Raw genomic sequence first — 12,718 nt, 5'->3', positions numbered from 1 at the left:
GTGGCCTAGTGGATAAATAGAAAACTCTGGTATCCACCTACGGGGGCTAATAGTATGAAAAGATTACGTGATCTTCCTTTGCCTTATACAGAAGCTTATAATAAAGATAGTATACATGTAGTGAATAAAGATAGAATTCATGTGCCTTATAGTAGTTTAAGTTTCATAGAAAGGCTGGCTAGGTCAGGACCTCCTTGGTGCTTAAAAAACAAAGGAACAGAAACTTAGCTTATGAAAGCAGCTTTGTAAAACTGATTTTTTATAAATATTTCCCTCAATACTGCACCAAGGAAACTTTTGAACAGCTATGAGAAAGGTTCAGCTTGAACTTTAGATAGAGCATAAATCAAATAGCATTTAAAAGATTTCTTCAGGCAGAAAGAAGAACAATGTCTGCCCACAAGCCAATGCTTGCTGTTATGAATACATCTATCCATCACCTTTACTTAAATCAAACTGTATCTTACGTAATAGATATAATAATTAAAAGTTTAGATTGTTCCATCAGGTAGTTCTGTTCTAATGATTGAGAGAAAAATGTACTAGTTAATCATGAATATTAATAATAATATACTCTATAAGATTTTCTGCTTCGCCTAACCACAGAAATTTAACTCCCTGCTACCTTAACTACAAAGTATAATCAAATGCCGAAATAGAAAGTATAAAAGTTGTACTCAAATCACAATAAAACGGAACAGCGTCACACCGCCTCTGAGTTGTGTAGTCGACTGTCTCCTGCGCCGACCCCTTGCCCACCTTCGAGGCCCCCTGGATCCTGTCGTGGCTGGACCGCAGCAATTATCCATCCTCGTATTGGTGATTTTAACCTTGTCTGTCTGCTCAAGGTGACGCCCACCAGGTTTCTCTGCTGTAAAGTACCTTGTAGGGAGAGAGACTGATTAATTTAATAAATCAAATAGAACTAATTTGTTGTATTCTTTACTTATAGCATTACATGGAGCTGAACTAACATGGCCCTGTGACGTGACAGAGGGGACACACAATTTGTATGTAACAAATTATTATCTTTACTCTCGTTTGGTCAAAGGAAAACCCAGATGTGGGGCTGGGGGTAGAGGGAAGATCTGTTTTCAGCCCCTTCCTTCCAGTTTCTCTTGGTCCCAGAGCTTTGAGCTTTCCTCTTACCTGAAATGTGTAATATTACTTTACCGTAAAAGAATATTCTCATAGAAAACGGCTGGAACACATAGAGTAGAAAGAAGAAATTCATACTACCAATCTCGAGTCCACTAGTGGCACTTTGGTGGATAGTAAGTTTTAAATTGGATTTCGGAAACTTCGCCATTGATTTGATTTCACGAGAATATTCTAAGTCTCAAAGGAACCAACCGTACTTTTGAAAATTCATTGGATTATAAACCAGGGTGACTAGCGGTGGCCGTGTGCATTTATGTTCTGTGTATGTAAGTGGCACCACTGGAGATGGCAGTATACAACCTACTCAGATGCCTGCATGGCCCTGACTGTTGGTACCACGTACACCTCTTAGCAGTAACGTGGGGCTGGCTACTTCAGAGGTGTTTGGGGGTACACTTGGAGGTTCACAGTTCCTTTATTTCAGAAAGGAAATAATCAAGAAACATACTGGTTTAGTTGATTAATGGAATTTTATGCCAGGCCCTTTCCCTACTCTTCCCAAGGACTCCGGGGTTCAACTGGGACTCATCAGCCCTTGAAGAGCTGAGGCCTTCTCTTACATTTTCAGCTACAAAAAACACACTTACTACTTGCGGAGAATATATCGGATAGTTCTATTCACCTGAATGCAAAATGAAACAAGTTCAATTATATTCCTATTCATTATAAATTGCTATTCGTGTCACTAATTACAAGGAAAAATCGTTAATGCCTTTTGAAAGTGATCTTACGTTATAACTAGTGATATGTATGTAAAGAAATCCTGGAAGTCTGTCTCCCCCTCCTTTAAAAAATATTTGGGGCGCCCAGAGGAGCCTCTAGTATCTGTATTTCTATACTGGGATGAAATTTTAGGCAGCATTATCCTTAGTCCTCCCAGAGTTCTGGCTAATTGTACTGACCAGAGCACCCCCCAACAACGTGGCCTAGGTCACCAGTACCCATTCTGATTGGTTTCCGTACCCTCCCGAATGCAGCTAGATGTATGTCCTCTGTCACCACACGCTGGAAGCAGAAGAAATCACTTTTGCTATATTCCCATCGGAAGAGTCCTTGCTTCTTCAGGGGACCTGTGAGCAGCATTGAAGAGCAGGGAGGTCTGATGGCATCCTATGAAAATGCCTGGTGGATTCTCATTCTCACCCAAAACAAAAGCGGTTTAGGATGTTCTCACCGAGTTCGGGCAACCTGGCACACAGCAAATTTATTTGGGAGGACCCTGGGACGCCTCAAGGAGAGGTGTCATTTTCCAGTTGCTGAAGGGAGCATAACTAGGGACTATGCAGACTTATTTAAATGCTGTGGACAGAGATAAGCAATTGTGAGTGAAAGAAAAGTCACAAGGGTGGCTGCCCCAAGCCCCAGCTAGGACAGGTTTTAACACAGCTTACATCCCTCTGGGGTAATTCCTGGCTCAGAGGCCAGAGGTGATTTCTCCAGTTACTGGTCCTACAGACACAAAGAAAGTCTCCTTTCTCTGTCTCTACTCCGCCTCCAACTCGGTGTCTGGAAGCGGCGGGGGTGGGGATGGGGGACCGCACTGGCTCCTCACACTACTGGCCTCAGCACCCTCCAATATGACAGGCTCAGCCAGCGGCTTCCTCTCCCAGCCGCTGTCCCGTCTGCAACTGCACTGCGGAACCCCCAGGGGGCGCAAGTCACAGCACTGGCACGGATGTGTCAGGTTTACTTAAAAGAAAATTCATGGCACTTGAAATCAGTGTCTTGAAAGATGGGTGACTTTAACTAATTCCCATAAAGATAGCTTTTAGGCTAGCGGTGGCCTTGATCCAACTAATCCATCATCTCTGGGTGACCCATTCTTAGTATAGGGCCCAATTTCCTCCATTGATCGGTGTATTTCTAAACGCTATCAGCCTTCCCTGATCTCTAGTCCATAATGCTCTTCATAGGCTACCTGCAAGAATGAAATGCCCCTCATCTCAAGTAATATATGGCCCCTGAATTAGGTAATCTCAGTGTCAAATGAAGTCTTGTAGGAACCTTCAGTTATTGTATAAACCTAAATAACGGGAGGGGTCAGCAAACTTTTTCTTGTCACATGTTTTAGGCTTTGTAGGCATACAGTGTCTGTTGCAACTTCTCTATTCTGTTTTGCAGTGCAAAAGCAGCCATTGATGATACATAAAGAATGAGCATCGCTGGGTTCCAATAACAGTTTATTTATGCACACTTAAATTTCATATGCTCTTGGATTTGTTTCTACCATTTAAAGATATAAAAACTATCATTAGCTTACAGGCCATATGAAACAGGGAGCAGGCTGGATTGGGTGCTTGGGTACTTTGCTCTGTTATAGATGATTTATAAGATTGCCTCTGTCAACTGGAAAGCAGTATCAATTAGGTGTTCTGTCACCAAAAAGGAATTATTGGCGGCGGGAGGGGGGATAAAGGATTGCACTCCAGCCATGCAGATATGGTCACGTGCACACACTGAATTGTGTGCCAAGATGGAGAGGTATTTATAGAGGGAGAATAAAGAAGTTAAGGAGAGGGGTAGTTACAACCGCAGAACTCTACTGCAAACGTAGTTCTTCCTCTGGAGTGCTCCCCATAACGCAGAGTGCGAGAACTCCTCCCATCAGCTCTAGCTCCTCCCAAAGACCCTCCCGACTGCTTATGTCTGTTTAAAGTCCATGTCAACCGTTATCACTTCCAACTGAAACATATTATGATTACGTACTTAGCTTGATGAGTCCCAAATTAGTATAAGTATTAATTCCATTGATTGGGCATTTATTTTACAAAGTAAAACTGGGTGTTTCTTTTTAGGAAATACTATAAGAAAGGAGTATCTTACCCCCCAAATTCCTATCCTTTCCCCTTGGATAACAGATCAGCTCCACACCGGCTTGGGATGTTTGCTGAGTCGGGATGTTGGCGAGGGCCTGCAGGGGGCAGCGTGTGTGGAGTCTTGTGACTCTAGTTTGGTGTAGCGTCAGGCCCTCCCCTCTGAGGCAATAACCATGGAGATCCTGGCACCTGGACATAGCGCTGGCCCTGGCCTTAGGCTCCGAGTCTGTCACTAACTTGAGCTGTTGCCTGCAACTAAGGGTCTCTCTAGGCTTGAACCACAGCGACCTCCTGCCTCAGGACACTGGTTCGGTTCTGTCCTGAACCCAGTTCAGCCTTATCAGATTCTGGTTCTTCCTATCAGAATCTATAACTCCCTTTTACACAGGGTGGTACACATGAGCTTCCTGCCAACACAACTTCTTACTTCTGACAGACTTGATCTGCCCCACTTTCTGCCAGGCTTAAACTCGTAACTGTTCTCTGTCTGCTGCAAGCATGTCCTCCCGCCACCGAGCTTCCTCCCATGACCCAGCAGAGGAGGCTCTTCTGCCTTCAACTTCCTAAATGATCCAGGTAGGTCCTTGCAACTTCCAGCGACTAACTCTTCTCTAAACCAGTCCCAACTCAAGGTGCACCTAGTAGATAAGTAGATGCTTTGAAAAAAAACTTGCTGGGTGCAGGTTGTGGGTGGGTGTCCTTTTATCTCTTGTCATCATGGACGGCAGGGTACACAGTGCTTGCTCAGAAAGTCGGTTCAAGAGCCAATTCCTCACCAGCAGCACAGGGCCCCATCTGAGATAGAGACAGCAATAGAGAGAGAGAGAGATGGGGAGAGATGGAAAGATGGAGACACGGAGAAAGGTGGTGGTTTCATCGACTAGTGCTAGAAGCTTTGCATACTTACAGTGAGCATCTCTTCTTCCCATTGTCAAGGTTAGGGGGCCAGTAGGGGCTTCTTTTTAAAGCAGACCTTACAGCGACTGTGTCACTTTGTGTGTGTATGTTGGGGAAGGGGCGTGAAGCTACACATCTACTTCCTAAATGCTAAGAGTCATATAAATGGGTTTTAATCCATGTCCTTTGGACAAAAGAGCCCATCGATACTTGCATAATCCGAAGACTTGCATGCCCAGTGAACATCGCTGTCATCCACTAGCTAATTAAGTCTCTTTACTGCCTACAGGCCTCTGCCTTGGTCAACACATGTGACTCATGACCTTAAATGAAAAGCTAATACGGCTTCTGAAATCCCCTTTATACCTCTTCAGGGAATCAAGTGACACCTGCAGAAAGATCCTGCTGAATGACCATGAGGCCTCAGTAGCTCTACTGGGTGTTATGTAAGAAAACAAAGGTTTAGATAGAGTAACTTTAAAAAGTTGAAACTTTGCAGGAAACAGGCCAAAATAAGAAGGCAAAGTGGTGAGGAAAAACTTCACACAGACTTTTAAAAAGTTAATTCTACAGTCTTTTATTACTAGCCTGAAGAAAACCCTTTAAATTACTCGGAAAATATTCACAGGACTAATCACATTGTAAGCTGGGAGACTGGATGTGAAGGGCTGCTCAGTGTCTCTGGCTGGAACAGGCAGGGACAGGATGTGTGACCTGCCCAGGGGGCCACAGCTCACCTGCCAGAGTCAAGGAGAGGACTGGGTCCCCTCACTGCCCAGTCCGACCAACGAGAAACAGAATATCAGAGGTACGCCAGAGACATTTTGCTAACAAATAATTACATGCCTTTTTAGTGTTTACGATAAACCTTAAATTTCCTGGGATATCTCTGTAGAATCATTCTAGAAAACTGTATCATTAGAAATTTCTTTTTTAAAAAAAATAAGCTCGTCTCCCCCACGAGACCCCACTACTTGTCCCCAGGCACCAACGGCCCTTTTTGCAATGGAGACATGGAGTCCCGGGCTCCGAAAAGTCCTGAGGGTACATCAGCAGCTTCAGTGGCTCAACGTCCTCTTCCCAGACCGGCACTTTGGGTCAAAGTGGTTTGGAGGACGTCTCACTCCTTCTCTGGAAATGAAATGACGGACACAGAGTCCCAGGTGTCATCCTTTGGCGAGCTGTCCTTGTCCAGGGCCTCTAAGATAGGCTGCGCCGGGTCCTTTAAATACTTGAAAGGGGTGAAAACCAATATTGTAATTAGTTTATCGGTTCAGAATAGCAGACCTCGCACTTTAGTTTTAGCCGGCACCACCACGTTTTATTCAGGTATAACTTCCTACCTATTCCGTCCGCCAACGCAACCCCGTCTCAAAGCGCCTCCCCCTCCCCCACATCTCCCTGCTGCCACCCATACGAATCCAAGGCCCGGGAGGTGACACCCGAAGGCGGAATGGGGCATCCCACTCAGGGAGGGCGAGCTCCGACTTGTGCACTCGGTGCCTGTGAATCACTAATCCTAAAGTGTCTCTGAGATTCGAACTTTTCAGTGAAGGAGAGAAACAGGACCTCTCATTCACCTACAATGGGGGCGAAGAGAGAAGTTCACGAGCGTTTTTCTCGCCCACTGTCATCCTGACGCCACAGAACATGGGATGAGCAGAGAACATGGCCTGCAGGGGTGGCCGGCAGGGCCCTGGGGGCTGGTGGTGGGGCCGCGGGAAAGCCAAGGGCCTCGACACCGGTGACATTTCACCGAGCCCAACTCTGCTTTCCGTCCAGCCTCTGCTTTGGACTTGGCCATCAATTCACCAGGTTACCAAGCGCCCAGTGGCTGGCCCTTGGAAATGCAGAAAGATACTGAAATACGGCCAGCTTAGAGCCGGCTGTCTCAAACGAGGGACAACAACGAATCACTTGCACTTGTCAAACCTCGAAAAGCTAAGTGAAACAGGATTCGTTATTCTCAGGTAGCTTCATTGGCCTCTGATATGGATTTTTCACACTTTCCCAGGGAAGTGAACCAAAAGACTTCATGTTTTAGATTCAAGCCCCGCAAAAAACCACTAGAGGTAAATTAAATCACCTTAACCATTTTTAAGCGTAGAGTTCGCTTTACTAGAGTCCAGAGGTCTCTCTACTGCGTGAGGGAGATTATTAGTAAAACCCTGAGACCCCTCGAGAGCTGTGATTCAGTAACGATATGAATTGGGGAAGTTTCGTTTTGTTTTTGTTTTGTGGTGAGAGCTCTTCACATGGGTTCTACCCGCTTCACGAGGTTCTGAGAGCATCACAAGGCACTAACTACGGGCACCGTGCTGCACACAGCAGCTCTCTAGAACTTACTATAACTTGCGGAACTGAAACTTGATAGTCGTTGAACAGCAACTGCCTGCTCCCCCTCCCCAGCCCCCCGGTAACCACCGTCTGACACTCTGTCTCTGTGGGTCTGACTACTGTAATCCCTTTTACAAGTGGAATCATGCGGTATTTGTAGGGAGGTTCCGGGAAGGAATTTCACAGGTCACTTGTACGGTGCCCGCGTACTTTGAAGGCCTGGTGACAGATGAGGGAAAACACGGGGCCGCAGCTCTCTCTGAAAGCACCACTCTACCTTTACAGACCTGCCTCACCTACCATCGACGCACTCTAGAGATGACAGAGCACGACTGTTTCCAACGAAACAGGTTTTCAGTTTTAACCTGATTTTATTGAGAAATGCTAAACCTCCAGAAGCAGATACTTTCAAGTATTCTCCTATCGGCTGGCTTCTGATGGAAGCATGTCCCCACTGTGTCCTCAGAGTGCCGGCTCCCCTCACTACCCCCTGGGGGTCTGGGGCTATGCAGGAAAAGTAGACTTTGCCCGAGACCCACTTCATCCTTCTTTCTCAAGGCCCTTATGACACTGGTACCGCCCACTGAGCACCTGGTGTGCGAGGCCTCGTGTGCTCACGGCTCGTGTGCGTTTACTCCAGGCTCCTATGAAGCGCACACCGTCTGCCCCTGTCTCTCCGGCCTTTGCCCCCTCCCGCCAGGCTCCACTGGAGGGGAGGGGGGGCGCTCTCTAAAAATCACAGGACTGGCGTGCTGTCTCCAGAGGGGGGCCTCCTGCCGCCAAGCCCGTGGCCAAGCCAGGCCCCTGGTCTGCCCAACCTCGTGCCATCACCATTTTTTAAAAAAACTGTGGTAATAGACATATACCGTACAAACGATCATCTTAACCATTTTTAAGCGTATGGTTCAGTAAAGTATATTCACATTGTTGTGCCGCTACCTCTATTATCCGTCTCCAGAGCAAAGCTGAAACTGTTAACGCTGGCTCCCCATCGCCACCGTGCTCCACCGTCTCTACAAACCTGGCCGCTCTAAGGACCTCATATGAGTGGAATCAGACGGTGTTTGTCTTTCCATGACTGGTTTCTTTCACCTAGCATAATGCCCCCGAGGTTGCTCCAGGCTGTAGCATGCGTCAGAGTCGCCTTCCTCTTTAAGGCTGAATAACGTTCCATCGTTATGTGTATGTCACATTTGTTTATCCATTCGTCTGTTGACGGACATTTGGGCTGTTGTCATCTTTCAGCTGTTGTGAATGATGCTGCCATGAACGTGAACGTACAAATAACCCCGTACCACTAAAACCTCTGTGTCCGTGGCTTTGTCCACTGCTGAACCCCTAGGTATTGCCAGAGGGCTGTGGCGTGCTGACACGTCACCTATTTAGATGGACGCACACATACCTCTTCTATTTGTAGAGGGATGCTTGGTGGAGACTGAAAACAGTACTTAATCAGGCCTCTGTATTTCAGGACCAGGAAGAGACAGGGCACTGCCAGCATCGCCAGTACCAGAAAGGTTCCTATGGCGATCAGGACGTCTTGTTGAAGCTTGGTGGAGGCTAACAAGATGACGTAAAAGTGAAAAAAGGGACCATCCCATGCATGATACAAACATCAGGTCATTTCTCATCTGCCAACCGCTTAAAAAGTATTCATGTCCCAGTGAAACGGACAGATACCAGCCCCCTCCCCACACCATATATTTAAATTAGCAGCTAGTAAGGGAGTCCTAAAATCAAGCAAACGTTCAGCTTTTGCTACTGGACCTCTGGGCGCAAGCTCGTGATACCAACAGTTACGAGCTCTCTCCTCTCTCCCTTCCCTCTGGGTCTCCCCACTCCCACTGCCCGTCGCCTCGTGTCAGCCCCCCAGTTTCGCCCTCTGAGAAGTATTCTTTCCCCAGCTCAGAAAGGGTACGAGAGGGCACAGCTTACCATCAATTGTCGTTTCGCGGCAAGTTACGTCACTAAAATGCCCAGGTCTACGGATGTTGAATGAATTCCAAAACAGTTCGGCCTTGACTTGTAAACAGTATACTCGTAAAGGTTTTAAATCATCCAGCACAATGGAGTTGCTCTTGAAGGGGCCTTTGACCTATGTGAAAACCACCAACAGCCACACATGTAAATGACCCAAACAGATACTGCTAAGCCACTTCCAACTTTTCAATGTTTCCTCAAATTCACAGTGGACATGTAACCAAAGAATAAGGAGTTTCTGTTTTTAAGGAGTCACTGGCTTAGACTGGACACATTTTATATGTGAAAAATGATGAGTAGTGTGATGGCTTTTTGGCTGTTTCTGGCTGTGAGGCCTCAGAGGGCCCACTGAGGACCCAAGGCAGCCACGGAGGGTCCAAAACTGGAATTTAGCAAACTTCTCAGATGGCATTTTGTCCTTTAAAATGAACACTTTGTTTTTCATGGTTAATCTAATGTAGATACTTCACGTTCGTCAACAGAGGGAAAAAAAAATCATTCTAGAAAAAAATGTGCCTTTAGTTCCCAACCTGCTTCTGGTTTTGACTTAAAACGTGCTGATTCCTTTCAGAGTTTTAGTCAAAATGACTTCGGCAATTTATGTGATCTGTAAACAGCGGGATCCCACACTCTCAGAGGATTCTGTCTCCTCTCGACCTCCCTGCTGCTGCCTCCCTGAGGCCTTGTCACCTCCACACAAGTCACTGGCTTCTCCCTCTTGTCCTGGACAATGCTGTCATTGTTCCACAGGTAAACAAGAGAAAGATATACTACATTATGGCAATATAGGACTTCTTATAAAAGACTGCTTTCTAATTCTGAGAGACAGTAGAATATACTGTGGCCATTTGAAATTGTGGTAGAACATATGCTCAGTAACGTGGAGAGATGAAGCTGCTATAGTATTGACTGAAAAGAAGATTGTTCATCTTATTTTAGATTATTCATCTCATTTTAGAGTACTGATCTTATTTTAAAAAATACAAAATAATTGTATTATTTATGGATAGTAGGATTACAGGTGATTATTAATTTTATTTTCTTCTGTTTAATGCTGATGGGTTCCCAGGGCAGAGGAAAAAAAAAAATTTGCTCGGACTGCCACATTAAGCGATTTGAAGGACAGAATTCCGTTTGCGTTTATGTCGGCAGCCGGTTAGCGTTTCTGAAATTTAGAATCACAGGTTGCAGAGACGAGCCAACACTCAGGCCCAAGACAGCTGTCCTTGGAAGGAAAGGCCTGGCTGGCCCCTGGGAACCTGCATTTCAGGAGGTCCCACCATTCCTTCAACCCTCCTTGCTCCGTGGGCGTTCCTGACAGATCCACACGCTTACAGCTCTCCAAATGGGCCAGGCCTTCGCACACCCGCTGGGCCTTCTCCCTAGAACACAGTCTCTCCTCCCAGGATACTTCTCACCTATTCGTATGTGCCCGCTTTGTAAACTGTCCAAACCAGAGAAGTTGACATAGTTAAGCCTTGCAGACTGCAGTGCCGGATTCCTTGTTGTAGAAATAAGCCCACTAGAACCTTCTTCAAACTCCAGAGAGTGTCAAAGGCAAAGTCTGGACCCTAGATGACATCGGACTGAGGGGCCGCTCAGATGGACCTGGAGAGAGGGAACTCTCAGCACGGTGAGGAGAAAAACAGGTCGTGAAGATGTGACTTGAAACCAGATTAGGTCTCAGACTCCTAAGGTACTGATACTGGGACAGCCTGTGCTCCTTGTCCATTTTAAAGTTTACTTTCTTTTGCTGAGTCGGAAACTCCAAGAAAAGAAAATCAAGACGACAACGAAAAAATGCTCTTGCCTGTTCGATTCCTTCCTTTTCCCAGTAACGGACATAATAAGAGAAAGTGGCCACGGAGGGGTCGTCGACGTCAAATGGAGGGGAGAACATGATGATAAGGGAGCGTTTTCCTGGAGTCACCCAAATGTTTTCTGGAGGCCCGACGGTAACTGAAACAGAATTACAAACAAAAACAAAGAATGAATATAAAAATATATACACACATATATATACATACTGTGCGTATATATATATATATATATATATATACACACATACTGTATATAGTATTATAGCTACACAGTATATATAATACAATACAATGCACGTATACATATACATACTATATACTGCATACGTGGCGCATGTGCACGCACGCATGCATGCACGCGCGCGCATTTCTATATGCAGTGAGGTTGCCTTCTGGCCCACGAGACTCCCGGCCGCAACTCCGGCCGCATTTACTTGGAAAGCTATGGGGCAGCACCGGGGACTTCCTGCCGTCACGGAAGGAGGGGCTCTCGCGGTGGTCCACGTGGCGGCCAGAGCGGGTCTCTCGGGCCCCCCAGGAGACAGCGCTGGTACAAGGGGTCAAGACCAGGTCAGGCAGGTGCAGGGGTCTCCGTGGCTTCAAAGCCACAAGGGCCAATAGCTCTTATAACAGCTCCACGGGAACGAGTCCCAGGGTCCCCGTAAAGCCTGTGCCCGGCTACGAGGATCGCGGCACGAGGCACAGCCCAGAGACGCGGTTTCCTACCAGGTCTGTTTCGGATCGTCTCAGTTGAAATGCAGTTTGCCAGTCAGGGATTATTCTGACCGGAAGCAATGCTGCCTAGTGTCACGGGTGACATGCTGCCTTTATCAGGTTTCCAGAGAAACAGAGCTGGAAGGTTAATTGAAGGTCACATTTTCATGCAGAGGGGAAAAGCTTTTGTTAGCTCTCACCTATACATATTTTGTTCCATAATTTCTATATAAATGAACAAAGGTGGTGTTTACACACCTGTAAATTTATTTGTCTCCCAGCTTATTGTAACATGACACTTAAATAGAATAACTGAGAAACACGACTATTGTAAATCTATTTGTTAAGCCTTTTCATATAATCCTGGGACAGCCCAGGACTGTGACTCATGATGTGCTATAAATAAAAGGTTACAGCAGTTATGGGGTAAGCATTTAATTGTATACTTATTGGAGGAACTCAGCTCAAAGCACGGGTTGGGTCTTCAAGGTCTAAGAGGCCTGTTTCTGTTTGTTTTATACATGCAGTCACATTACTGGGCACAGTTTCGTGTTGACGCCTCCATGCTCTCCCCGGGGCAAGGGTTAGGCATATGGTCTGGCCAGCTTTCTCTGTACGCAAAAGTAACCAGGGGTTTGCAACTGTGCCCTCTGACCTCATTCATTCTGGTGGAGGAAGTAATCCAGACGGAGACAGGGCAGGGCCGGGCTCACCAACAACGAGAGGAAGGCCCGCGAGGAGACAGGGCAGGGCCGGGCTCACCAACAACGAGAGGAAGGCCCGCGAATTGGCTGTGAGCGACAAGGAGCTCTTCCATTAAACCTGCTCTCAGATGCTGGCTTCTCTTTTCACGGCTGAATGGATGGAGCACAGGAAAGCCTGCTGACACGCAGGGCTCGGCCACCTGCTGCAGGCCTCTCTCACCTCCTTAGGAGGACACATTCTCTAGACCTTTTCGTGACTTATGCATGGGGGGTGGCGCTCAAGCACTGA

At 46.5% G+C, this 12,718-nt stretch overlaps 1 protein-coding gene across 2 annotated transcripts in view; it reads right to left on the bottom strand.

Annotated features, from left to right (window-relative positions):
• Nucleotides 1-5,435: 5,435 nt before the first annotated feature.
• Nucleotides 5,436-12,718, bottom strand: part of IFNGR2 (interferon gamma receptor 2) — a 21,653-nt gene continuing 14,370 nt past the window's right edge. For both annotated transcript variants that reach the window (XM_039857864.1, XM_039857865.1), the window contains exons 4-7: nucleotides 11,002-11,150; nucleotides 9,147-9,306; nucleotides 8,614-8,771; nucleotides 5,436-6,105 (exon numbers count right to left, since the gene is read on the bottom strand). In XM_039857864.1, the coding sequence (XP_039713798.1) occupies nucleotides 5,995-6,105; nucleotides 8,614-8,771; nucleotides 9,147-9,306; nucleotides 11,002-11,150 (578 nt within the window). In that variant the 3' untranslated portion in view covers nucleotides 5,436-5,994. The remainder of the gene's footprint in view (nucleotides 6,106-8,613; nucleotides 8,772-9,146; nucleotides 9,307-11,001; nucleotides 11,151-12,718) is intronic.

Source organism: Pteropus medius, unplaced genomic scaffold (genome assembly GCF_902729225.1).
Source record: "Pteropus medius unplaced genomic scaffold, Ma_sr-lr_union100, whole genome shotgun sequence".
Classification (NCBI taxonomy): Eukaryota; Metazoa; Chordata; class Mammalia; order Chiroptera; family Pteropodidae; genus Pteropus; species Pteropus medius.
The sequence above is the reverse complement of the archived record's forward strand: the minus strand, read 5'-3'. Positions and strand labels throughout refer to the sequence as shown.